The following is a 27,294-nucleotide window of genomic DNA, read 5'->3' as shown; positions in this document are numbered from 1 at the left end:
TCAGGTCTCCAGAAATGCTGCTGGGAGCGCCTCTTGACCAGGCCATCGACACTTTGGGCTCTGGGCTGCGTCGCAGCGGAGATGATGACAGGAAGTCCTCTGTTAGACGGCGACAATAAAGCTGATATGGTGAGTGTTATATTTGAGCGCCAACACAAATAATAACTACATCCTCTTGGACTCAGAGTTGTAGATGTTGATTCTTTCAGCATTTAAGAAAAGTCAACATCTGTTCTCTTTTCATGCTAAAGAGACTTTCTTCATTTACCTGAAAATGAACTGGATTATATAACATCGAACGCTTCAGGTTGGCTGTTTCAAAGGACCTGACCTGCACTTGGTCCCTGAAGGTAAATTCAATGTTTCTCTTTGAACTGTGTCCGTCAGTCTGGATTGTTGTTTCTTTTCTTGGAGCGACCGTCCTCTGCATGTTGACTAAATGAAATCTTTCCTCCCCTCAGTCCGGGGAGACGAGGACTGATCCAGACCACCCAATGTCCACCATCACAAGTCTGGATGATCTTCTGAAGGTGAGTAAAAATGTCTTTATGGTTTGAATGATCAACACAAGTTTACGTCCACACTAAACTCTTTTTGTTCTCTTGGCCTCCGAGTCCACGGAGCCGATGAGGACCTGTCCTGGTTGGAGCAGCAGGCAGACAACAGCCCACTCAAACTCTTCTCCATCCTCGAAACGACGTCGGGACAGAGAGGACCAATCAGAGAGTGTCAACGGGTACAACAGCAATTTATCTAGTAATCTTTTTTTTTTTTTTTTACTTTTAAAATGATTTTGATAGTTGAATGAATTAGTCAATGAACTTCACACAACAACAAAAATGTTTCTTCCTCTTTTTCCCCCCCACATTTCTAATATCAACAAGCGTTGGTTGTTTATATAACCCACTCAAGGTAAACAGATGAGGACCAATACTAGGTTATAGGAGGGTTTAAGAGAAACTTAAATTGGCACAATGAATAAATTGAACCACAAGATGGTTTAAATTAGAACTATAATAAGCTCTATATGAAAAATAAAAAATTCAATAAAAAGTTCAGTGCATGATTTGATTAGTTCACAATTTCCAACTGTTGAACATAAAGACCATTCAATCCCAAATAATAAGTTGCAGAACAAAATAAAAGTTCCAACTGTGGTGGTATTTTCTTCCAAATGTTCCTTTAAATGTTCATTGAATTCTTCCTTTAAGTTCCAGGTTTGATCAGTTCAGCTGGTTTCAGTCAAGGGGACAATGTCAATGTCTTATTCCACATATTTGCAGTTTTACCATGAAATACACACTGTAAAGAAACGGTGAAATGAAAGACAAAATAAGTCAAATCTTACGAGCGACTCCATGTAGTCAATTACAAAATAGTTAGTTGATCCTTCAATCACGTGGTGCTCCCGTTTGAGTTGAAATGATTTGGATGGTGATTTAAGACATGCTCAGGGAGAAGCTCCATCCTCCTGCCGTGGAACCTCCACCTCTTCAATGGAAGCCTCGCCTCTTGTGCAACCATGAAAACTCCACCTTCTGTCACCATGGAAACGACAGCCCCAGTATTTAGAGGGCACAGGATGAAAGGTGAACAGATTAGAAAGAAGTGTGCACACATCCGTATTTCTTGCATGATTTCTTTTATTTTTATTTTTTTTCCCATCAAAAGAAATGCACAGATCAGCAAAGCTAGTACATACAAATGGCCATACAATAGCATTTTTGTTGTTGTTGTTGTTGTTCTGGTCTGAAGGTGTTCAGTAAATTCTGTTGTGTCGTTTTGACAAGGAGTTTCTCGAACATTTGCAGTTATGCTGCATTCAGCAACAAAATAAATCATCCCGATGCTCTTTGTTCGACCGTGTTCCGGTGAAAACGTTCAGCCACAAACGACAGATCTGGACAGCGACGCGTCACTGCTCCGGGGGGGAAACTACTGTACTTACATACAATAAAGAAAACCAAAATCTGTTTTGCATAGCTCGATTGTAATGTAGTTACAGTACTGTAAGGCACTTCATGAAGAAATTTAGGCATTTTTCTTTTTAAACCCTACATAATAAACTTTTTTTTGCCACTTCTTTCTAGAAACGTCATCTCGATATGCAATGTCACAACATCTGGAAAAAAACAAAACAACTCTTCTTCAAACCACATTTCTGCACACTACACTACTACACTCCTCTGCTTGTCTTTTGGCATTAAGTCTCAAGTACAACATTCATACATTGTGCATAATAACGACCGTCGTGTTGTCCTATTACCCCCCACGTAACCCCCGTGTTTCTCAGAAAAAAGACCAAAAAGAAAAAGGAAAAAAATTGTGCAATGATTTTGAGGGTTACGTGGAGGAAAAGGCGACACGCTGTCAAAGAAGGAAACCAAAATGTCCGAGCACGTCACAGGTCATTTCTTCGTAGACCAGTACTGTACTGACGCAGGTACGACATAAGAAAAAAAAAAACAGTTCGTACACAGACCAGTTCATAGCTATGCTGGGAAGTGTGTGGGTGTGTGTGTGTGTGTTTGTGTGCGTGTGTGTGTGTGTGTGTGCGTGTTTGTGTTGTCGTCCAGCAGCTGCATGTAGGACTACATGCTCCAGCAGCTCATTGAGGAGGTAAAGATGACGCGTCGGCATTATCCCAGCTGATCTTCGTATTGTTTGCGGAAGCAGTCTCCGGCTGGGAAGAAATCCCAGCAGCGCTCCTGATACATCTTCCACACATAAGACTCCTGGAGAGAGTCAAGAAGAGTTCGTATTAAAACTACTTCTACCTCTACTTCAGACCTCGCTCAGCGCAACCATTCGTACTGTGCTTGTACGCAATTATAAGTGAAAGTACAAAGTCATCTTCTCAAATATTGCTCAGAGTATCAGTGACTTTGCGACCAGCAGACTCTCTGTTCATGACTCTGTTCAAGAGTTTATTGTTCAGCAACAAACTTGAATCGGCTTTAACAGCACATTAAAGCTAAATTTCACTGATTTGGATTGAACGTCATCACGGAAAGTTGTTCCGTTTTCAAGTGAAAATGGAAAACTTTTGTTGTGTTATGAACGTGTTTACTGACAACGGAGGTCAGAGTTTCGGGAGGAAAAAAAAAGCTCCCAAGGTGGAACTTTTCGGAAAAGCTCCGACTCAGTCTCCGTGGAAACAACTGACGGCGCTAATCATTTTTCAGAGTTTCAAACTTTTCTGAAACAATAAAAAATAAGCATTATCCTTCAAACGTGGTTGTGTAAGTGGGGCTTTAGGGAAACGATACTCCACCTGGCCGGTGTGCTCCGTCTCATCCTTGTTGATAAGGTACATCAAGAAAAACCTTTAAGAAAAAGTCAAACCGGTGAGATAAAAAGGAAGAAGGTCACAGGAAAACAAGATCATTTTTTGGGGGGGATGACGCACGCTGGATTTCTGCACCATATTCTCAGAAATGTCATTCTGTGATACACAAGCTTCACCACCCACATCCCCAAATCACCTGTTGTTTCCTAAGACTCCACGGTGAATGGCAGCGGGCCGCCGTATCTCTACAGGCGTCCCAGCATGTCAAGCCACCATGTATACTGTTTGAGAACACGCTATCGCTAAACCTATTTTTCTGTAAAGTTCATGGCATTAAATGGTGATGAAGCTACATAATGAGGGCGCTCTGGTGTCCTCCGGCCAGCTCACTGTGAGGGGAAACAGACTCGGAACTCCCATTGTTGCTGGTCATTCCTCAGACAGAGTGGAAAAGCGAGGGAATAAACCCACAGAGGGAGATGGGAACAATACCTGAAGGGGATCAGCGCAGCGACTACTGACTTTGCCGCTAATTCTGCCCGATGAGGAGTGGATGTGTGTTGGTGGCAGGAGTAACCGCGGACCTGTCTGTGATGGAAACATGACAGAGCCGACCTGAAAGGCCTGGAGGCCACATACTCACAGGTAGTTGGCCAAATTGTGCTCTTGTAAGGTGTGGGTCTCGAAGCCGTGGGGCGTCGTGTCGAAGTAATCGTTACCAATCCCACAAATGAAACACTTGGTCTGAGGGAAGGAAAAGTGAACACCAGATTAAAGTGCATTGATTTTATTTTTTTTCTGTAAAACTGCCGTCATCAAGAGTTTGCTTTTTCTTTTTCTTTTTTCAAAAGTAATAGAAAAGGCAATTCTTTCACATTATTAAGATAAAACATTTAACTAAGCAACTAGATAAGAGCCTCCTGTTGGTTAATCACTGGATGGACGATTGTCTTTCAGCCAAAAGAAACCTATGATCGCTAATTGCTTTTTTTTTTTTTAATAAAAAGGCTTCAGTTTTGAGAGAGAGAGCATGAGGATTGGACTCTGGAGCTCTGGAAGAAGGTAATATGGTCTGTTCCAGAGTGATGGGTGTACCGGGGTAAGAGGAGAGGCAGATGATAAAGGTCAGGTCGAGGTTCAGCGTCATTATCTGCCCAAACAAGGAAGTCAATCAGCTGATTACCTGAATATATGGATGACCAAGGTTATTCCCTACATTTATACTTCCCTGATGGCATGGGCATTTTCCAAGATAACAATTCCAGGATTCATCAAGCTCAAATTGTGCCAGAGTGTTTCAGAGAGCATCCGACACACGGATTGGCTACCAGAGTCCAGACCTTAACCTCGGGGCCGGCTGGAGGTACATTTTCCGGGACGGAGCTCTTCATCATACTTCAATTTCAGCCATGATTAGTGTGAATTTAAATACAGCGCGTTTATAAAGCGCATTACAACAAGCACTGGTTCGTTATTGTAGTAAACACAAAGGAAATACAAGCAGATGCTTCATTCGTTCCTTTTAGAAAATGAATGTGTTATGGGGCTGAGTTCAGTGAAAACTAAAGTCAACCTCAGGTATATTTTCATCCAACACATCAATCAATCCTTCACAGCATTTTAGGATTGTGATTAAAAGACGACTTGCAGAATAAACTGTGTTGCTTTTATAAGGTCATGAAAGACCATGAGCATATCTAAACATCTTGAAACCATTAACAAAACATGTACACAGTTGCTACATTCTGAACACGTTTCTGTTTGTTTGTGCTTTTAAAAAATAGCTGTAATGAAGAAAGTCGAACGTGACCTGCAGCTTTTCGGTAAACATGTCTCCTTTTCAAACAGGTAAATTAGAAGCGTTGTTACAGAGTTCACTCTGTGGGTTATCGCCATCGCGACATCTCGTAGAAACGTGCAAGAACAAACCACAGCTGACTTTATCCAACGACAAAGCAAGGCTGCTGACGGGTGATTTAAACATCGCCCTACACCACCGACATCAAACTGCGCTGATTGGTTCAAATTTATGTCATTCAGTTATGTTGTAAAAGTGTGAGTGAATGACACCTCTGACATAAAAAAAAAACGTACCAGCTCTTTAAGTAAAAACATGTCAATATAATTTCATGTCAGTGAAAAACTCTTAAACAGGTAACGTCTGACGTTTACATGTAGGAAATAAAAGGATTAAACATCTGATTGACACCACATCCTAAGATTCCGTTAATATTTTTAGGATTGGACCACTTGTGAGCTTCTCCTGAGACGAGGATAGTTTTTGTTCACATACACACACAACAGTCACCACAGTGCATTCAGAAACTTCCTCCAATCGTTTGATTTCCCAGTCGCTGATAAACTTCCCCTCTTCATTTCACCCCTGCTGCAGCCTGAAGCGGCTCCTGCCTCCCCACCGGGAGCGCGGGTGAGAATGAAAGAGCCTCTCACCTCCATGTCCTCTTTGACTTGCTCCTGCTGGTCTCGCAGCTCTCCGAAGGCATCAATGATCAAGCCTGCAACCACGGGGAATTACCGTCATCAGAGCACACGTACTGTAATCCCACTGTAAACTAACTCCTGGAAGATCGGGCAAGGACCGCGTTAGATATGATCCTTTAAAACGTTTGAAATATGAATAAATTAGGAAATTGTCAACATATAACCTGTTTAAGTTAAAGTTTGAAAGAAAAATGGTCTTCAAATTGATTAATATGCCATTTATTACCATTTTGGCTGCTGCAAAATGCATTGAAATGTTCAAATTCATGTTTTTATATAATCTCTGCTGCAGTTTCTTTTAGAATAGCGTGCAAATACTTCATTAATCCCAGAGGGAAATTGGGATTATAATTAAATACTTTATACATTTTTTTAACAATACAAATAGATAATCATGCTGACTTTGGCCAAAGCCTGTTTATCAGAGCACATGATTTCTGCAGGCTTCAGCATGCAGGCTGTCAGAAATCGAACCGTCAACTCACCCTGGATAATGGCCAGCAGGATGACAATGACAAAGAAGAAGAAGGTGATGTCAAACAGGATGCGGTAGAGCTCGTAGGGGTCGCCGGCCGGGTCCTCGATCTCATCCCCGATGCCTCCTCCCGCTCTCACGCCCACGTACATGTGGAACAGGTAACACTGTGGAAACAGGACGGGTCCGCTCACCAAAAGAACCAGAGTCCAACTTTGCGTCAACAAAGGGCCTCTTCAGGCTTTTACCGTCATCATGTCGTCACACTTCATGTCCGGCTCGTCGTCGTCCTCGCTCTTGTTGTAGAACTTCCTGAAGAAGTTGAAGGCCACCACCGTGTAGAGATAGACCACAACTGCCAGCAGGCCCACCGTCAGCACCAGCTACAGAGAGAGAGAGAGAGAGAGAGAGAGAATAAACAACCTTCTCAGATATTTATGTTCTGGATGGAAACAGCAGGAGCAGAGCTGCCGGCCCTCATTTGTTTTCTGCACAAGGCAAAACTCTCCCCCGGGAAAGCAACTGGATCGCTACTGGCAACGGAAAAGTTCAAATGCGTGCGAGGAATGAAAGATTACTATGATTGTTCCAATAAATGTAAATTTTTTATTCTTTTTTTTTTAAATCGACCTCCACCCAGAGGCTAATTTCCAGTTGAAGCTAAAAGTGGCTGCAAACGCACAGAACGACTGTGGGAGGAGTCTGCGGTTCCTCCTGGTAAATCCTCCCTCAGAGACCGAGGTGACCTTACTGTTCTCATTTGTGCCTCCAGCCGGTCACACGACAAGCGCTGAACTCATTTCAGCCTTTCGAACTCAAATGTCAAAGGACACTCGGTGCATTTCAGCTCCATGTCTGTGCGTGCGCGCGTCCTCACATCTCCAATCCTTCTCTCTTGCTCCAGAGGCGCCCAGACTTGTAATCAAAACGAGATTTAATAGAGGGCACTCTTGCTTGTCACACAGAAGATGAATGTTGGGGTCTCTGGTCTGTAACTCCAATGTTCCTTTTTCTTTTTGCATATATTTTTCCCGTGCCGCCGCCGTCACGCTGCGGGTGTCTGGGAGCGTCGCCAACCTCGGCCTCGGCTCTGATTGGAGGGGCTTTCAGTCAGCTACCTGGAGGACCGGCCTCAGCTAACCCCGGGCTGTGATTTAACACGAGTCGTTCGCCACATCTCCTGAGGATTGTCACTCCTTATTGATTCTTGAGCATAGTTTGTGTCCATCTGTTCATCTTTGGACAGCTTTATCCAACTTAAGGCGGTGGGAGGCTGTTCTGGCTGGGCGATGGCGGAGGAAGGCCTGGACATGCTGTCAGAGTCAAGAAATAACCTCAAACACATGTTGGTGGACTGTGTGAGCTGGTTTTCCCTCACACAAGCAATTTAATAGGGAGAACATGCAAACTCCACACAGAAAGGCTCCCAAGACAGTTTCGCAATGACGCAAGTGTTGCCCCACAAGCTGGAATAAAATATAGAAGACATTAAAAGTGAATAATTTCATGTACAAGTCAGAATTTAAGGTCTCTACAATGAAGATCTGCAGCAACACATGTAACATTTTACTGTCTAACTTCCTGCTGCTCGATTTAATTGTTTTGTATATTGTCAGATGTTACTGTAGTTTTACGACTGTATTTCCACTCAATCTGAGATATTCAAACTTTTTTTTAGCCTCTTCATCCTCTCTCCTTGTCATAATTGTTAATAACCATCTATTCTTAAAGATCCATTGTTAAAGTAAAATAAACTAACTATTCTCTGTGGCAATCACTTGGTAAGTCGTTGTGACTTTAAACTCGCAGGGCGTGATTCATAATGAGAATACAAATAATCAAATTATTGATTGTACATCGTGACAGAAATATAGAAAGTAGCATCAAAAACAATATTCATTTAATCAAAACCCCAAAATTTTGAAATAGTTATTAATGTAAAAATGAATATAAAGCGGACAATTCCAGTTTTTATACAACTTAATGATAAATATCCATTTTACAAATAGCATCCTTGGCAAATGTTTCATTAATAACTTCAATGCTGTATGCAAGACATTATTAGACATTGAATGTGTGATACTGTTTGGATCAGTGGTGCATTACTGCAGACTACAATCTCAACATAAAGACAATGTTTATGAAATGTCTTGGTGCAAAATACACTAAAATGTCAAAAAAAGACTTGTCCTATAGCTGTTGCATTATCCATGTCCATCTGCTTGGTGGTTTAGTGGCCCACACTGAGTCCTCTTGTGTGGCCTGTTTTGGCCCATGAGCTTTATGTTTGACACCCCTGGTTTAGATGCATGGAGGCTCAAATCCCATTTTATTAATAAGTGCACCAATGGCAACGATGAGGTCGGAAAAATGTCTAATTAAAGCCATGAGCTTCCTTGTAATTATAAATCGAGATTAAAATACAGGAAAGCTGCAGGTCACAGCGTCATGATGGAGTTTTCTTTTTGTTTCTTCTCCTGCGATAATCAGCTGGAACCACAGATCGATCACAATTAGCATTTGAGCTGACATTTACAGCTGATTGAAATTTGATTTACTTTGCCAGCATCGCAATGTGACAATGCTGAAAATAGACTTGACAACAGGGAGAGAGGCACGCCAGACTTTGATTGACAGTTCCTGCACGTCTGTGCTGCACTGATGACATTTAAACACTGAATCAACAGACATGATGTGGCGCTTTAACTCCACGCTGACCCCTACTGTCTGGAAGAAGACCTGCATCCTCCACCACCGACCTGTTTGCCGTTGTGTGTGACAGAGGAGAGGATGGTCCGGAGGGTCTTGAAGCCCATGGCGATGTCCAGCAGGTGGGCGGCGAAGAAGAAGTTGTTGTAGTGGCCAAGGATGGACATGGTGGTGTACCAGACCAGGTACAGGAAGGACTGGAGAAGAAGCAGAGCCGATATCAGCCATCGCCATGTCAAACCACAAACCTTAAATCATCATCAAACTTACATTGTCTGTGATGACCACCCCCAATTTCCAAACTTGGTACTTCGTGTCAATTGAACTCAACCTGGAAAAAGAAAAGTTGCCTCAGATTTTCCCCATTTGAACTCCATCCTTTGCTCTTTATCGCTCTTGAGTCGCTCACCACGACACCAGCGAGGCCTCCTTGGCAACAGTTTCCTCAGTGGGGTTGAAATCCAGCGCGCTCTTGTCCAACCCAAGCAGCTCTGCTATCCTCTCCGCTCCGTAGAGGTCTCCATACTTTTTTATCACCTACAGACAGCAGGAAGAGGGTGACATTTAGTCGAGAGCGAGCAGATTTAATTCACAATCTGTGTGCATTACAGATTAAACCTATTTTTTTTAAGACACTTACTTTGCGCTTGACAAATTTGTCCCAGTAGTTGTTGGGAAAAGAGCTGATAAGTAAAAAAAAAAAACAAAAAAAAAAACAGCACAGATAGCAGATGAAACGTTTTGTTTGTAGAAAATTAAGAGAGTTTTGTGTATAGCTGACTCACGGGGTGTTGATGACCAGCCGGTCCCACTGTCCTTTAATGTCGTCATCTGACGGCTGCTCGGTGATGTAGAGGCCGGCAAACTCCAGCTTCCTGGCTATCTCCTTCTCACGTTTGAAGACCACAAGCGGCACCTTTTGCAAAGAGGAATAGATTCAACATGGATGACGATCTGCTGCTTCTAATCAGTCACAACTACTAATACTACTAATTCAATTTCCAGTTTCTACACTCACTATTGGTTGGTTTGATGTCTGCAGGTGAAATTGCAAGCTTACTGCCACTGCAATATCAATATTTACGATAAATGATGCTTCTATGCACTCATTCTTTGCATGTCAACATACTAGTCTAATAAGATATTTGTTCTACTCTATGATTAATTATAATTTTTCACAATCAGCCGCACTTTTTGTGTCAGTGTGAGATCGTAGAAGACGTCAGCAGCACCCATCTTCAGTACATAAGATAAGATAACTTGTGCATCTAGTTAAAGACAATATTTAAATTATGTTTGCATGTGGCTAATTATTCGATGCAAGAAAACATATATGTTTATATATATAAATATATGCTAATAATAGAACTAATTAAGGCCAAAACTGTATAATTACCAGTGGATGTTACTGTACCTTCAGGTAGTAATATCCCACAACACACAGGAAGGATATGATGGTGTGCAGTATCGCCAGGCAGCGAAGAGTTGGAGCCATGTAACCCGTGCTCTCCTGCAGGACAAAGTACTCAAGGGCTCCTTCATCTTCCTCCTCACCAACTCTGCCTCGACCATTCCAGGGGTCTTCATCGTCTGAGTAATCGCCCGTCACCTGAAAAACCAAAAACGGTCTTTAAAATCTAAACAAGAACCCCACAAACATAATTTAGCACCAACAATGAAGCAGGTCTGCAGGACTGACCTCTTTCAGCTGGGAAGTGCTAAAAAGATTTCTATAATGGACTGGTTATTATCAGATTCACATAAAGTTTTAAAGTCTCCAGTTGAGTTAATTCGATACTATTGAGCCTAACGTCCTACTACAGAGACCGGAACATTTCACTGGGGTTAAGGTTACAGCACAAAAAAGGTTTAAATTAAATTGATCAGAAAAGTTCCACTTTGGTCATGTTAATGACTCTTCAGCTCAGACTAAAGTTAAACGTGGAGTTCCACATGGTTCTGTGTTAGGACCCATACTTTTGACATTACACATGCTTCCTGTAGAAAATAGAATTAACTTGAAGAGCAATGCGGATGAAACACACATCTACTTATGTATGCAACCAGATGATACTGATTAACTTGCCGAACTAGAAGTTCATCTTAAAGATAAACTTTTCACGACTGGCACATAGCAGCCTGGGTATTTTCTTAGCTTATCGGTTCAAGGTAGGAGGAGACCTTCTTGAAGAGTTTCTTGTCACTCTTCACTCATACACTCACATGTCACTATTGCATTCTACAAAAAGAGAAATGTGTTGGTTATTTTGCCATCTGACGTCAACATCTTTGTTTGTTGGTCTCTGTCCGTTCTTTTTCTCATCTACTATCCTTTAACTTCAACTTCAAGTAGCATATAATATTGTATGTAGCTGTGTTACCTTTTTATGTGGATTGCATGTGAAGTCTATGTCATAATCAGCATCATATGAATAAATTGTAATAATTCGGCCGCAAACTTACTTTATAGAAGAGGAGAATGAAGTTGATAGCAAAGGCAACAAAAAGAGCCAGGAAGCGGAGGTTGTAGAAGTTTCTCGCCAGGTAGTTCTGTGAAACATTGATAACTGTTAATGATGGGTTTATATGTGTCTATCAGTGGATTTATTGGTTTCCATGTGAAGACTACCGACCAGCATCTTCGTCTGATATATTTCCAAGCCAGCAAAGAAACTGGCCATGAAGGCCTCTGGCGGTTCTTTCCTCGGGCCGAGCCGCTTCTTTGGGGCTTTCTTCTCCTTCACTGGGGGGTCTGGTGGGGCTTCATCTTTGGCTTTGTCATGGTCCTTCTTCTCACCATCTTCTGAACTGCAAACGGAACGTCTGAGTCATATACGTTGTACACAGACACATACTGTACATGAACGTACTTATTGATCCCACTTTTAGATGTATATCCTACAATTCTTAAAGTTAATGCCCATCTGCATGCACTCAAAGAGAGAGTACTGTAGAAACTATAATATAAGTCTATCAGTCGCATTGTACCTGATGTACTACAACCAAGAATGTTTAACAATAGCACTTACTCTCCTTTCTCTGAATCAGATTTGTATTCTCCGTTTACCGCCCTTTTCTTCGCAGCCATCTAAACCCAAAAGAAATATTTTACCATTGACAATCAACACAGTACAGGTGATTAGTCCACGTGAACAGAGTGACCGACCTGAGCCTTTTTCTGTTTGACCGCGCTGGCGATGGATGGAGCGTCGCCCACCACCACCTCGGAAACATCCCCCAAGCCGGGCTCAGTCCCATGCTTGCCCTCCTTCTTGGGTTGTATGTTGAGCAGCTCGGCCATCAGGTCCGCCTCCGCCACCTCCCCCTGAGCCATCTGACCCATCTCCGCCAACGCGGACGCCTCGCTGGCCTCCATCTTCTCCGTTTCCAACACGTCTCCGTGAATCCCGAACTGCGTTGGATCGGGCATGTTTCCCAAGATGTCCGTCACTTTCATGTTCTTGGCACCTTCAACGAGGCCCCCCCCAAACATCGTGGTCCACAAGATGTGAAAGAAACCCCACACAAGGCTGTAGACGAAGTGGAAGAGACCTGTGATGATCATCCAAAAGAAGGAGAAGAAGCCTCGCACCAACTCCCTCACGCTCATCTTCCTGAACTTCCGGTACTGTCGCCTCATGCTCTTCAGCGTGAGCATCTGGCGGAAGTGACAGAGACTCTTTCTCATGGAGATGCAGGCGATTGTAAACGCAGAGGACGACTCCATCATCACGCTCTCCTCCTCTTCCTCTTCTTGGCTCTCCGCCACGCTCTGGCTGTCGTCCTCCTCCTCGGGACGCTCGACCGGGTCCGGTTCCGAAATCTGCGAGGCCAGCTGCATCTCGAAGATGGTGTCCTCGCAGAAGTTGACAAACAGTTCCATCTTCTCGCTCTCCCCGCCCTCGTTGACCACGTCGAAGATGAACTGCCGCTTGGACTCCTTCACCTGAGGCTTTTCCCACTGCGTGCGACTCGACTCGCTGATCTCGAAGTAAACCCTCTCGATGCGTTTGGCTCCGCCCATGATCTCGATCCGACCCAAAAAGGGTTCGAAGTAGCTGAGAACGCTCTCAGCCAGGTCGAGGAACGTGGAGAGGCGGGCGTCGTGAGGCATGTGCTCCGAGAGATTGGTTAGCAACACGGCCACGTTGAAGCCGATGTCTTTTGCCGGTTCGTGAAATCTCTCCACGAACTGCTCGTAGCTGAACATGTCGTTCTCGTCGGCCTCGGCACAGGAGAGGAGAAACTCGATCTCAGACTGGGAGTACTGCTTCTGGTTCTCCATAGACTTCTGGAAGTCCTTCTTCGAGATGACCCCTTTGGTCTCGTGGTCATACTCCCTGAAGCTGTCTGAAGTCGTCAAGTCCTTCAACTTCAGGAACATGTCGAAAAACTTCAAAATCATCTCCACATTACTGGAAGATTCCACCAGAGTGTCCACCATCTGTTTTCCGATTGTTCCATTGACAACATTGCCTGCAAAGCAACAGAGTTTGTCAGAAGCAGATTGAGGCGTCGTTTACACGACGTTTCAAGTCAAAACGCATCTTTCTTGTGTTGTCGTTTCAGGAAAGTTTCACGTTTACATGACAATGTTTTGAAAACGATGTCTGTTGACAAGGAAATGGCCAAAACACTGAAAAGGATGTAGCGAGCATGAGAGGCCACGAGTTGGAGCTGTTTGTCTTTGTAATGAACCGACACACAAGTGCACAGAGAACCCCCCGAAAAACCCATCAAAAGTTTTGCGTTATCACTTCAAAGCGTTGTCGTGTAAACACCAGGCAAACAACACAAACTCTTTGAAGAAAGTCTGAAGAGACACGTTTCAATCACTGCTGCTGATGTCTAAATGAGACCTTCGAGTAGAGAGAGCATCATGACGATCATGTCCTGCTGCAGGTCCAGTAGCTCCTTCAATAATTCAATCTGACTGGAGTCCTGTTAGCAGAGAAGCAAGAGAAACCTTGTGAGTCATTACTTTACATCACGCAGGCCTCAGACCCCCTCCTTGTAAGAGTGCTGTCACTTTTTGTAATATCCCAGAGTTGAACATGAAAAGATCAAGGCTGTGTCTCATGGTGGCGCCCAGCGGCGGCCCTGATGGGGCCCCGAAGGTCCTTTTAGGTAACACCCATCCATCAGCACCAGGGCTGGTGTTATTGTACTGTCTCCTAGCAGACGGCAAGGTCGGTCTGACTAATTTAGGGTCTCCGTGGAGCCTGTATTAAACATGCCATAAATCTGAGGTGCTCTCCGACACTAAATTCCAAGCCCTCCACCTCAGTCCGCCTTCATTCTGGCTCTGACTATCACTCAGCCCTTTGTGATGACCGTGAGATAATGTTGGGTGGCTGGATCTATTCCCACAGCTGGCTTATTGGGCACATCAGAGATGGAGTAATCTATCACAGAGCTGTGTAGGTATGACATCTGTAACTTTAGTGCAGCAGTCCAAGTTCATCCTGCAGCCTGCAGAGACCTCTAGTGGTGGCAGATGGAAGAGCAGAGGTGATGAAGTACTCAGATTCTAAATTGACATAGGATTTATATGGTTTATTGACAGGATGTAACCTATTATTTACACTTAAATAAGCTGAAATAGTATTATAAATGATGCAAAAACTGTTTGTTCGGTATCATTGAAATTGTCTCAATGTAGAAATTGTAGCAATTTTCAGTCCTAATTGTTTGGTTTTGCAAAAACATCTTTTTTAAAGGTCTCCATGGCATCACAACAAAGAAAATCTTTTAAAAAGTTAACATTTTAAGATTATTATGCCACTTTTTTACTCACTCAGGATTAAATTGGGCTGTTTGTGGCCCCTGAACTAAAATGTGTTTGACAAGCCTACAATAGATAAACCGAGTTTGGACTTTCCCAATCATATTTTGACTGAGGTGATAGTACTAATGACTACAACACTTTTGAACAGCTTCCTGAAGTGAAGAAAATATCACATCTAAACAACATTTGTCTGCTCAATAAGAAAACAACTGGATTAATGGTACACCACGTATTCCTTGAAATAATAAACATCAAAGTCTAAATATTCTAAATATTTCTGCTCATCAATTATGACACAAGAAATTGCATGAACGCAGAATATAAATAATTTCTAGCATCCATGTAGCATCAAATATGAGGGGATGCCTATATATTGATGGAATGCAATATCAGCTCAATACATGCAGGAAAGTCATTGTTTGCAAGTTCTATCAATAATTACAATGTGGACATGAATGTAGATTTAATTTAATTTAATCAGACTTTATTAATAATCCCACAAGGGGAAATATGGTCATCACAGCAGCAGTTTCACATTGCACGGAATAGTGGAAAAGAGTATAGTTGCACACAGAGAACAGTCTATTTATATATCAATAGATAATTAGATAAATATATAAGTAAATATACACATAGAAATAGAGTAATGTATGTAAATATATTCTACATTATATTGTTTTGAATTTCAACTTGATGCCTTTAGAAAAAGTTACTCAATGGGTAACAAAACCAATATCAGGTTGTAAAATTATATGGAATCCATCAAAGACATGATATTTATTCCTGAGAAACACAAGATAGATAATATATTTAGAATACACAAAGCAAATGTGTGATTTATGGGGATATAATTACTTCTACTGAATAGTAATGGCGCTCATATCCTTCATATGAACTAAAAGTCTCTCCAAAATGTATTCCTGGAGCAAAACACATGGAGCAGATTAATTTCCATCAAGTGATATTCTATAAATGATCAGCTCTCAATCATCAAGGTTAGAGCCCGACATTCAACAAACGTCGAAGACATATTTTGGTTGAGTGTAAATCTGGTAATTATTTTACTAAAACATCAAATAAGCTTTAATGCAAGACTATACTGTAAGCGTATATTCAAAGCATAACGTGAGAATATCTATGCATTTCATTGCCTGTTGATCCATTTGTGGACGTAAAGTACATACCTGAGATAATTTCATCTGCATGTTGGCAAAGACGTGCAGAAATCCCACCACTGCATCCCACAGCCTGCTGTGAGCCAGACTCTGCTGATTCCCTATGCACGGACCCTGCAGTACACAGTTCACAGAGAAATTTCACAAAAACATGGGGATATTTAAGGAGTTACCGGTGGTTCAGCAGTGTCCTGTCGTAATGTACCTGAATGTACTCCGTTAAGGAGTTGAACACTTGTTTGGCCACAGCGAGAGCTTTGGAGAAGTTCCTCTGACCTGCCTCGTCAATGATGTCCTTCCCAGAGTAGTACCAGTAGAAATCGCTGATGGATTCCTGACAGAAGAACAAGTTTTTAATCTACCGGTACATATCTGATCAGAGTGGGGGCTCTACCAGCAGCGGGGTGATACCTGGAGTCTCAGCAGGTAGTCCACAGTACTGATGATGATATTGACCGTCGTCGTGTTTCCTGTCTGAGTTCTCAGGAAGTTCTGGAAATCTAAAACATTTACAGATTTGTAGCAAATCCACATATTTAAACATTGTGATGGGTGTTATTTAAAGGAAAGCAGCTGGAGCAAGGGTCTGCAACCTGTGGCTTTACGGCAGGGATGGGCAAATTTCATCATACAACTTGTTTAACCTATCACAGAGCCAAACTATAATGGACTTTTTAACAATGAATGATGATTGGGGCCACTGATTGGATATAAATAGCTAAACTAGTAGCTGTAAATTAAGCTTATTTAATAGAAATGTAGGCATTTTATCATTTCTGTCATGAAATGTACTGTTTCTTTGATAATTACAACTGATGTTAGGTTCAAATTTGGTTTTTGACTTTCCTTCTTTGCATCACTATGATTGGAAATTGGTCACAGAGAGATCAGTTTGACACCCATGTGGGGGCCATGTCTGCTATATGGCCTCTCTGGTACATCATTACAATAAACATGTTCCTGAACATTTATTTTTAATTTTAATTGAGAGCATAGAAATTAATGCCTCACATGTTCCTACTTTGTAACCTGCAGATAATATTAAGGGGGAAAAAAAGGAAATATAGTGAAATATAGAGTTTAAATCAATGTGCACAGACTCATTTGCCAATGATGCTGGATTGCATGACTGAGGAGGAACTGATTAAACACAAAGGCAGTCATAAAATGTAAGCAGTTCTCAAGTGGAAACCTTTAATGCTATCAATGGAACATGAAGCACATTTTAGGCATATCAGAGCAAAACATTGGAACGATTGTGTTTTTCTCTGTAAAGGTGCTTTGAAATGACCGTGTTGTATTTGACACTATAGAAATAACATTGCACTGAATTGAATTGAATTGAAAACTAGAGAAAATTTGGGTTTCTGATCGGAGAGAGTTCAAATCTAACAGTGTCTGCACGACGCTCCCGATGGATAGCTGAAGCATTTAAGACACATTTTACTGTACAACTGCATGAAAAATGTAATTTCCTCATTGACAAACCTGAACTTCTTTTTGAAATGATGCATCGATGCTGCAGGAAAATTTAATTTGGTGAAAGACAGACGGAAAACGTTGCAGACCCCTGAGCTAGGCGTCTGTGGAGTATATGTACTTACCATTGTTGTGACCCTCACAGAGAAGCTGCAGAAACCTAAAAAGATCCTTAGTGAACTCATCGTTCTGCAGAACCTTGGAACCTGAGGACACGAGATCAGATTAACCGTCCAATTTGCTGATCGGAAGGTCAGAAAGCCATCAGTTTTATGTCTGTACAGGCATCAGAGCTTGCATAGCTTTCAGTACCTCGTAAAGCTGCGGTCTACTCATCAAATCATGTGCACTATATTGAGTGTTCGGAGCCCAAACACGAGCTTATAGTGCATCATCCCGCAAAATTTGTCCACATTAGGAAGGGAAAATTACTCTCGACTTCTGTTAATTCCAGCAAAGCTTTGTTGTTTTTGTGCAAAACAAAGCTTTGGAGATATACGTCTTGCTACGCGCTTGGTTAGTATCCTCAAAATAACAAGCACTGACTTCTTTCAAAAAGAGTGGAGAGATTTGAGTCAGTTTGCGGCACCTGACAGTGGACTGAACAATCTATCCAGATGTCAAAGGGGCATGCATGCGTTCCTTCAGTCCATGGCACAGAGAAGGTGGTTATATAGCATTCAGGGGAGAGGAGGGGAGGGGAGGGGAAGGGAGGGGAGAGGGGGTGGACAGGGAGGAAGGAGCTGAACCAAGTGCAATCAAAATGTCAGCATTGCATTAGAATGAGTAGAATCTGAACCATGTATTTACCCCGCTCACTCACGTTGACTGCGACCGATGACATAAAAAACATGATCAGAAGAAAAAACAAACAAAACAAAAGCAGACATAAGCAAAGGAGAAGACATTGATATTCAATCAGAAAGGAGTACGAACAGGAGAGAGTGAGAGGACTATTAAATAGACCTTTACAGACTCACACGCGGTATATAGAACAGTTCAAAACGTTACACTCTGCTCACTGGGCAGGTCGTTTTCAGGTTCAAACTATGTGTTAAGTTACCATCACTTATGCCTGAGCTTATGAGGTGAAAATGATCATGTATGATTAAAAAAACCTATTCATATACTGTATGCAACCCATCCGTTTCAACACTGATTAAGAAGTGAGGTTCTAAGCATCTTGCGGCTGTGGGTGCTTTGAAGTGGCAGACGAGGCCCAGACAGGACTTAGACATACAGTAGCACAGGTTTACCTGCAGGATGACGTGACGACACCAGACATGACATGGAGATGGACTCGCACACCAACAAACTACCAAGCAAATGATTTGCCCGACTAACAACTCTGAAGTTTTGTAATCATTTAAAAAAAAAAAAAAAAAAGATAAAAGCTGTAAACTCTTGTTTTATTGTGAGTTTACAAAGATATTCTCAGATCTGCAGTGCATCAGCATTTAGTGCCGACGTGGAGCGAATAAACTGCTGAACTCTGGGTATCGAGGTTCTGTCCATAATGCCATTTTTCAGCCACGATACAAAGTATATATCGATTTGCAATTCGTTTGGTCCCGCGTCACATTAAACTGTCCGACGTGCCGTTTATTGCTCTTTATATCAACATGATTAAGGGTCTCCGGGCAGGGGGACAAATCAATCGCTCACATTGTGAAGAAACAACTCTTCTCGCACACTTTACCAACGTGCATTATCCGCACTCACTTGATCCCTCTTCGGTTACCATCCCCAGACCTTCAGCTTTGTTTTGCCTCTCGAAAGCGTTCAAGTCGAGGACGCTGGCGAAAAGGAAAGACACGGGTCAGAGACAGCAGCATTTCACATCAAAATGAATCGATCAAGCCCGTAAATCTATATGTAGATCACTTTGAGTGTGTGTGTGTGTGTGCGTGTGTGTGTGTGTGCAAGAGTTAAATGAATTAAAAAGAATGTACATCTGTTGCAGAATTTGGAGCTGGAAATGCCTCTTGACCTGCTGACCTCTAGCTTTATTCTCACAAGTGGATTTTGCCCTCTTTGCGCGATGAGACACACTGTATTGCCGAAAGTGTTTGCTCAGCTCTCCAAATCAATGAATTCAGCTGTTCCAATCGCTTCCATCACCACAGGCGTATAAAATCAAGCACCTCGGCGTGTAGACTATTCCTACAAACGTCTGTGAGAGAAAGCGTTGCTCTCAGGAGCTCAGTGAATTCCAGCGTGGTGCAGTGATCGCATCTAAATCTCGTTAGACACAGATATCGTCTTCGCACACACGTTTGTGTATATCAACAATGAATTATTCACAATGTGTTCGCGCCACTAATGATTGGTGAGTCCCGCGATGGAAATGAGGGCTTTCAGATCACAACAGCAAAAAAGAAAACAAAGCAATATGGATCAGATTATCATAAACCACAATATGGTTGATTATATCGCTGCACATTCTGGGTGTTGATGGGAATATTTAACACAAAACACAAGCAGAGAGACAGGAGGGTGTTTAGATTTACATACTGTATATGAAAAAAAGAAAAGAAAATCCTCCCACTTGGATGTAATAATAGTTTGATCTATCTATCGATCGACTGTAGTCGAGATGGTGTTCACTAGCGAGGGACAGATCTTTTGATAAACATTAAAAAAGAACAAAAGAACAAATATTTTACCATTTCTAGATTAAATAAATCTCTAAATTGTATTAATTTCTCACTGGATTTATGTGAAAACATTTCTACACATGATTTAGCTCCACTGTTGTAACATGTATTACAGAAAAGTACCTCTATTATAACTTAGGGTTTATATATTTAATGAAGTATATTCTAGTGGGATGCTATTTTAAATCATTGTGCATCAAGAAATACTGATAAAATCATGACATATTTAAAAATAATCCCAATGTAGATGTAAAAGTGTTTCAGTTTTGAGTGATCTATGATGCTCTTCATAATATTTAATGCTCAACCAGGACGTTTCTAATTCACAGTTGGACTTTTACTGTTTCTGAATTCTTGAGCTTTACATCTCCAGACGACCTCTTTAAACAACAGTACAAACTAAAAATCGAATCACCTGCATGACATCATGAGTCCAGACAAACTTTTAAAAAAGCCAACGTCTCTTTTTTCCTTCAGGTAGTCCAGCATTTTCTGAAACGATCAAACGAGTAACAGAAGAAGAATCAGGATTGAAGCACAGGGGGTACCGCTGTGTTATGATGAGATCTCAGTACCTGCTGGACCAGAATATTTCCTCCATTCAGGATGGAGATTCCCAGTTTGAGGGTGAAAGTCACGACAACCCCAAGTCGACCTGATGCAATCAAAAATGGCTGTTATTGCAGCGATAGACAGTTCATATTAAAGTTATTGCTCTGCCGACCTCTGAAAGGACAATCAGACTGTCTAAAACTTCAAGAGAAGGACTAATAAAGAGCCTGGATGCTCCCGAGCAGCCATACTGCCAGAAGCTTTATACAGGTGAGAGTGGTTTCCATACCTTTGCTGGCACTGATCATTTGAAGCACCATCTCTGCGGCGCCGCGATCGTGCAGTCTGGCCTGCTGATACAGCATCTTCTGCTTCTCCATTTCCTTTTCCTGGAGGTCATAATATACAGACATATAGAATATATTAATAATATGATCCAGACGAGGTAAAATGCTGAGAAATATTCCTGGAATTAAAAAAAATAAAAAAAAAACGCACCTCAAAGGTTTTGTCTTTTCCTTCCTCTTCTTCACCTTCAGCACAACTCTGAAACAGGAAACTCAAGGGAAATACTGTGTTCTTGCTGGAAAGCACATGAGAAATTTATAACACATATGAAGTACCTTTGCCATCATATCTGCATAGGCAATATACAAGGGATCCTCCTCCAGAGAGCTGAAAGAAAATGTGTTGCGATGAATGAATCATTTCCACATCTCATCTGTACATATTAAGTTTCAGGGTGAAGCTTCACAAATAGAGAAAAATCCTGAAGTATGGTTTAATTCCTGTGGCTATGATTTAGCCTAATGTTCTCTTCATTAGCTGAAAAGCAGGCCAGAACAATTATGGAGCACAGATGGAGCTGCCGGTGCGGGTGCCAGGAAGGTGTGTGTGTGTGTGTGTGTGTGTGTGTGTGTGTGTGTGTGTGTGTGTGTGTGTGTGTGTGTGTGTGTGTGTGTGTGTGTGTGTTTACCTGCATTCAGTCAGAGCATTGTGGCTGAAATGCAGAATGAGCTGGTGAAGAGGGTCCGGCTGCTTCCTGACCTCCTCCTCTTCCTCCTCCTCCACTTTGTGCTGTGTTTTCTGCACACGAGGCACCAGAGGCATGAACTCTCAAAATCAAGCTATGTGAAGTACTAGAATAATAAATGTGTACCACAAGACTTAAAAAAAAAAAAAAAAAAAGGAGGGGCAGTAAATACCATGCAGAAAAGGCAACGCATTCACATGTATTGACAGGGTGACAGCCACATTTACACGGGCGACACACTCACACAAACAGTGGGCCTCGGCAGGGTTAAGGGTGGATGGAGTTAGGCATGACTCTCCACGAGCCTACTTTACCTGATATGGTGTTTATTCCTGAGGCAAATGAGGACACATTGGAACCGCACGAGTGCCGCGGACACGTGTGTCTGCTTCATTCTTCGTGGGTGCTTTCACACGCTAGTACCAATCAGGCTGAAGATTCACTAATATGGTGTTGTAATTAGTTTGTGAATCCTAATTTTGGGAGCAACTCTTTATTTCCACGTTCACACTGAAACTGTGACCCCCACCCCCCCACCCCCACCCTGTTTTCAGTGGTCCAACCACTTTACACTTCAATCTCTGCACTATTTATTTTATATCTTGCATTACCTTGTGTCTGAATCCTGATATACAAATAAACCTGCACTGTGTTTCAAAACTTGTGAACTCTACCTTCATGTGTGAGTCTGCATTTGGGTTCTGCCAGTGTTTGTGATGTGTGTGACGAGCAGGTTGCAGTACAAAAACGCAAAAATCTGACTCAAAAATTTTCTTTTTTTCTTTATACCATCAAAATAATAGGTTTTTTTCCAATGTGTCCTCAAATGCTCCCACTGCAGATCTGATTTAGAGCAGTTTATTATCCATAAATTTAACAAGTACTGACGAATAAACAATAACAGGATCATCACGGCTGAGGAATCTTCCAAAAGCACCTCTGTGAAGACAGATCAGTCGTGACTGGGATGGTTTATGGTCGTAAAAATTTAGGAAAGACGCCGAACTTTCATAAATTTCATCAGTAAGATGAAGCACCGGCACCAGGCGCTCTCTTACCTCGCACGACATCAGCAGTGATGCCGAGTTTTTACCACGTATGGTAAAAAAAAAAATCACACACAAAAAAAATAAATAAAACAGTGTATGAATGAGTGAGAGCGACCCTGCGGTACACCGGGACAGTACAATAGGGGTGCGTTCAGACGCTCAGCTCCTCACAGCACACGGGGAACCACATCAGTACTTACTGCCAGGTCCTGCACTAGCTTCTCCTCAAAGGAGTACTCCTCTGTTTCTATCCATATTCTCTGATAGGCCAGGAGGAAGAGGTTAATAGAGCGATGCCTGGGGAGGGTGAGAGGAGATTAGGCCGGGTTAGAAAGGAGGAGAGCTAAAAGAGAGAGGGGGGGGGGGATCTCCTGGGGAGGGGTTAATAGAGGTTAGTCCAGAGGTCTGCAACCTTTCCCATCAACAGAGACGTTCTTGTCTCTTTCCACCAAATCAAATTCTTCACCCACAAAACATGTTTAATCATAAATGATCACACAGCTTCTAAGGTTATTTATGTAGTTTTGCTAAATGTACATTCATGACTACAATCTAATTTTAGCTTTAGTAGCCATTATTAGCAGTTTTAACCTTTTTAAACTGATTCAGCCAGTCCGTTGGTTTATTTTGTTTGCCCATTTTAACCATTTCACCTGTTTTTGCTCCATTTTTAATATTTTCAAACATTTTGAATCTTTTTTTTATTTTTTTTTATTAGCTAATCCTCAAATCTCTTTTTTCTGGGTTTTTTTTTGCCATTTTTTTCCCTTTTTTTTTTTTTTACATTTCACTCAAGGACAGTCTTTTTTGAAAATAGGTCAGGTATGCAAATACAATTTTTATAGAAGAAAAATGGGGTGAAAGATGTTTTACATGTAATTTTCCAAAAGATCCAAAGCGCTAATACAGAGGAACTAAAGAGCCACATGTTGCAGACCCCCGGGTGAGTCTAACATGCTGGTCCATCCAACTGGTTGTCTTATAGGAAACTTACACAGATATATTCAAATAAGTAACACCTGAACTCTCTGGTACGTATTAAGGCATCATTTGAATAATAAAGCCTTCACGATATTGGAAAAAAAAGAGCACTAATATTTAATAAAGGAAATAAATTCTTTAAAAAAAGGTCAAACTGATCAGAAGTAGTTTAAATATGTATATATACATTTTAAAAACCCTTCCATGTCTCATCCTATGTTTTTACTGGAAAAGTGATTTGTTCTGTAGCTGTCATCAACTTAGAATGATTAGTTTTAAAGAAACAGGAAAAAGGGGAAACTCTTTAAGGGTTAAACTCTGACTGTCATCAAGCAAATTCACTGCCACTAAAAATGTGCCTTTTGTCCAAGGGGGGTAAATGTATTGATTATTATGGTAGACTGTTTCTTCTCTCAATAAATATTTAACTTTTTTATAGATTCCAAGATATTGAGAGAAAAATTAAGCCAATTTGAAGGAGCCAAGAAGCTTCTTTTTTTCTGTTTATCTATCGGGTAAATACAAAACTCAAATGCATTACTTTTTGGCCTTAAAAATCAACCATATCATGCTTTTAGTAGCAGCCCGGAAGATATTGTACTGTTTTGTGTGTGTAATTAAGAAGCTATATCAAGGGTGTCAAACATAAACTGGACTCCAAGAGGCTCTCATCTGGCAACAAATTGCAAAAAGTTCAAAGTCGTGCTGTCAGAATGAGTTTGTAAAAACATGCAAAATGCAACAGCTGTAGGAGAAGTTTTTCAGATATTTCACTGTGTTTTGCAACATTAAAATTGGCTTTACGTTGAGATTGGAGTCATTTTCCTTAGTAAGTGCTGAGACATTTTCATCATTTTCAGCGATATACTAAAAATACTGTCAAACTAAGAGAGATTAATGTAATGAAAGGACCTGTGGAGTAAATAACAGTTGAAAGTTGTAGGAGGAACCGTGCCTAAAGGAGGGTGGGAGGAGGGGGGGGGGGGGGGGGGTAAAGAGAGGAGTGCAAGTCACAGAGCAGCGACGTCCGGGTCAGCGCTACGTTACCGTCAGCATGGAGAGCAGACTGTCATAGTCTGTGTTCTCATGCATTATCTCCAGCCAAATGTGTCGGTAGGCATTCAGGAAGTAATTATTATTTTTGTGCCTGAGGAGAATGTGGTACAATAGAGTGTGACACAGAGGAGAGACACAATAAAAAAAATAAAAATAAATAAAGAAGACAAAACCGTTTCACATCCTTCCCTTTAACAGAAATCTGTTACTCTGAATACAAAAAAGAACCGCTGTAAATATGGAGTAATAATTACCAGCTCTGCTGTGTCATATTTCACTGTCAACGACTCTGAATAAATGAGTCCTGCTGTCATGCAGGCGGGCTGAACCATCTGAGCACATATTGAGGATGGCCACCCTGAGGTTGGGCCTCATAATTGTTTTCCTCCCTACTGTAGCACTCTGCCCGGCTTCCTGTGATTGAGTTACAGAGCAGCGGGGCATGAAATTGCTGTGTCCCTCTTTTTTTTTTTTGTCTACTCTTTGATAACAGCTGTAGGCCAGACATTTGTCCTACAACCGGAGGAGGGCTTTGCATTAACGCAGGGTCACAACGCAGGGAGGGAGGAACGGGAGCGGCGAGTCGCACTGAACAGGTGAAGCCCGCATGGTGATCCCGTCTGGTAGTTTTACACTCGATTGTCAACATGATTTCAGAATTTTGAAGCTGGCAGCATAAAAACGAGAGGCGTAAACGCAGGGGTAGGAGGCGGCGTTTACCTGGGCAGGTTGTAAAGAGGAGCCATCCGGAAGCAGGCGACGACCGCTCGCTTCCTCTGCTTGGACAGCAGCTTCTGCCACACACACTTTTTGGACCTCAGCGGCTGCTCCACCTTAATGACGGGAGGAGAGGTGAGTGGTGAGAGGCATCACTGACTGGCAAGAGAGGTCTTTTACTGTCAGGAGAGTCAGTTTCGAGAGCTGGTGTCTTGACCAACAGATTAATTAATTTTAATGTCTGCGAGTCGTTAACAAGAACAATTAGTGTCCAGCCATGGATCCAGGCCTTACCCTGCTCTGGATCACTCTGATCGCCCATCAAACAAGCAGCCACAACCTCACACATGACAACAATAAACTCAACTAACAATCATCACTTTGGGTAGTATGGTCTTTATAATCCCGGGGGAAGAAAACAAAGGACAGGGAAAACATGCAAACTACAAGTAGAAAAGCTTTGGTTTGGAGTCAAACACAACATCCCGTTGCTCTAATTCAACTCAAGAGTGTCAAACACATTTCAGTTCAGATCCCATAAACAGCCCAAAACAGTGGTCCAAAACAGTGAAACGGAATTTTCTTGGTGGTTTGGCGGGCCGGACTGGAGCCTCTTTTGGTCCACGGGCCTTATGTTTAACAACCCTGGTCTAACTGGACACAGCTTTTCAACATACACCCATCCCAATATAAAGGAAACGAAACATTTGAAAACAGAAAGAAAATAACAATAGAAAGCTGAAATATTTAATGCATTGGACCAAAGAAACAACTATTAATAGATACATGTTACATTATAATTATTCAGTTCAGGGCTTTAGGGCTGCTGGAGCTGATCTTAACTGGAGTGAAACCAGGTACAACCTGGGCCGGCCACCGATCCATCAATCACAGAGCAAACACTGACGTCTCACACACATACCTACGAGGAACGGTCACATTTTAACTTGATCTGCTGGTTCGGGCTCTTATCTTGCAAGAATTAAACTGCAGCAGTTGTCTCACACCCTGCAGCTGGAGATCATCTGTCCTGCATGTTTCAGATGCTTCAGCTCTCGATGACATGCAAAAACTAATGTCTGTGAAAAAGAACAGACCATCTGCACCCTCTATGTTCTGGCGTTTGTTTATTTTATGTCACTGGCTGCGTAACTAATCGCCCCACTAGGGGCCAGTAAGGATTTTTTTTACCTTAAAGACAAAACATAATCCACACACACACATGAACATGCTAACTCAACACAGACAATCCCTAAAGCCTAAACTGGAAGCTGGAGTCCCCTGAGAAATCACACACAGGAAGAACATACAAACTCCATGAATTTCCCATTTCTGAGGTAAAAGCATGTTTTGTTGTTGCAGGCTTTTCATTATGCACACTGGTGCCACTAATGATACAAACTGCTTGATTTGTGGCTGTGAAAGTGTTTGAGCTCGACCTGCTCCAGGTTGAAGACGGCAGCGGAGATCCTCTGAATACGGTCCACCACTCGATCAGGATCAGGAGGCCCCTCTGTCCTCATCACGATGTCCTTGTACAGGTTGAGCTGCCACCTCACTGCAGGGTCCTCCGACTGAGTCCACGCACGCAAAAACAATGTTAGAGACAGAAACTTTGTTCAATTAAACCTGTTGTCAAATACTGATTTGGACTTACTTTTTCTCGAAGGTGCAGATTCTGACGGATGTGATCTTTAACTTCCTCGTCTGTGTCTCTCTGTGGAAAAGAAACAGCAGCTTGTATTAATGCAGCAACTGACAGTGACATTTTGGCTTTTTCACATCTAGAACAGTGACTATGCCAAAAACAGACGATGTATGTGAATCTGTAT

The 27,294-nt window shown here is 42.0% G+C and overlaps 1 protein-coding gene across 1 annotated transcript in view; it reads right to left on the bottom strand.

Moving 5' to 3' along the window:
* Nucleotides 1-1,660: 1,660 nt before the first annotated feature.
* LOC308120227 (ryanodine receptor 3) overlaps nucleotides 1,661-27,294 on the bottom strand; it is a 153,843-nt gene continuing 128,209 nt past the window's right edge. The window contains exons 70-101 of the mRNA XM_080480701.1: nucleotides 27,120-27,179; nucleotides 26,902-27,036; nucleotides 25,466-25,578; nucleotides 22,909-23,005; nucleotides 21,603-21,712; nucleotides 21,250-21,301; nucleotides 21,125-21,172; nucleotides 20,916-21,015; nucleotides 20,650-20,729; nucleotides 20,490-20,566; nucleotides 19,140-19,213; nucleotides 17,543-17,623; nucleotides 16,350-16,438; nucleotides 16,144-16,272; nucleotides 15,948-16,052; nucleotides 13,835-13,916; nucleotides 12,142-13,451; nucleotides 12,005-12,063; nucleotides 11,609-11,783; nucleotides 11,439-11,525; nucleotides 10,390-10,584; nucleotides 9,761-9,891; nucleotides 9,616-9,658; nucleotides 9,385-9,512; nucleotides 9,246-9,306; nucleotides 9,026-9,172; nucleotides 6,515-6,649; nucleotides 6,277-6,433; nucleotides 5,741-5,805; nucleotides 3,933-4,033; nucleotides 3,275-3,326; nucleotides 1,661-2,735 (exon numbers count right to left, since the gene is read on the bottom strand). Coding sequence (XP_080336827.1) covers nucleotides 2,640-2,735; nucleotides 3,275-3,326; nucleotides 3,933-4,033; nucleotides 5,741-5,805; nucleotides 6,277-6,433; nucleotides 6,515-6,649; nucleotides 9,026-9,172; nucleotides 9,246-9,306; nucleotides 9,385-9,512; nucleotides 9,616-9,658; nucleotides 9,761-9,891; nucleotides 10,390-10,584; nucleotides 11,439-11,525; nucleotides 11,609-11,783; nucleotides 12,005-12,063; nucleotides 12,142-13,451; nucleotides 13,835-13,916; nucleotides 15,948-16,052; nucleotides 16,144-16,272; nucleotides 16,350-16,438; nucleotides 17,543-17,623; nucleotides 19,140-19,213; nucleotides 20,490-20,566; nucleotides 20,650-20,729; nucleotides 20,916-21,015; nucleotides 21,125-21,172; nucleotides 21,250-21,301; nucleotides 21,603-21,712; nucleotides 22,909-23,005; nucleotides 25,466-25,578; nucleotides 26,902-27,036; nucleotides 27,120-27,179 — 4,374 coding nt within the window. The 3' untranslated portion in view covers nucleotides 1,661-2,639. The remainder of the gene's footprint in view (nucleotides 2,736-3,274; nucleotides 3,327-3,932; nucleotides 4,034-5,740; nucleotides 5,806-6,276; nucleotides 6,434-6,514; nucleotides 6,650-9,025; nucleotides 9,173-9,245; nucleotides 9,307-9,384; nucleotides 9,513-9,615; nucleotides 9,659-9,760; nucleotides 9,892-10,389; nucleotides 10,585-11,438; nucleotides 11,526-11,608; nucleotides 11,784-12,004; nucleotides 12,064-12,141; nucleotides 13,452-13,834; nucleotides 13,917-15,947; nucleotides 16,053-16,143; nucleotides 16,273-16,349; nucleotides 16,439-17,542; nucleotides 17,624-19,139; nucleotides 19,214-20,489; nucleotides 20,567-20,649; nucleotides 20,730-20,915; nucleotides 21,016-21,124; nucleotides 21,173-21,249; nucleotides 21,302-21,602; nucleotides 21,713-22,908; nucleotides 23,006-25,465; nucleotides 25,579-26,901; nucleotides 27,037-27,119; nucleotides 27,180-27,294) is intronic.

This window comes from Lipophrys pholis, assembly GCF_963383615.2.
Source record: "Lipophrys pholis genome assembly, chromosome: 14".
NCBI classification, from domain to species: Eukaryota; Metazoa; Chordata; class Actinopteri; order Blenniiformes; family Blenniidae; genus Lipophrys; species Lipophrys pholis.
This window is presented reverse-complemented; position numbering and strand designations above follow the sequence as displayed.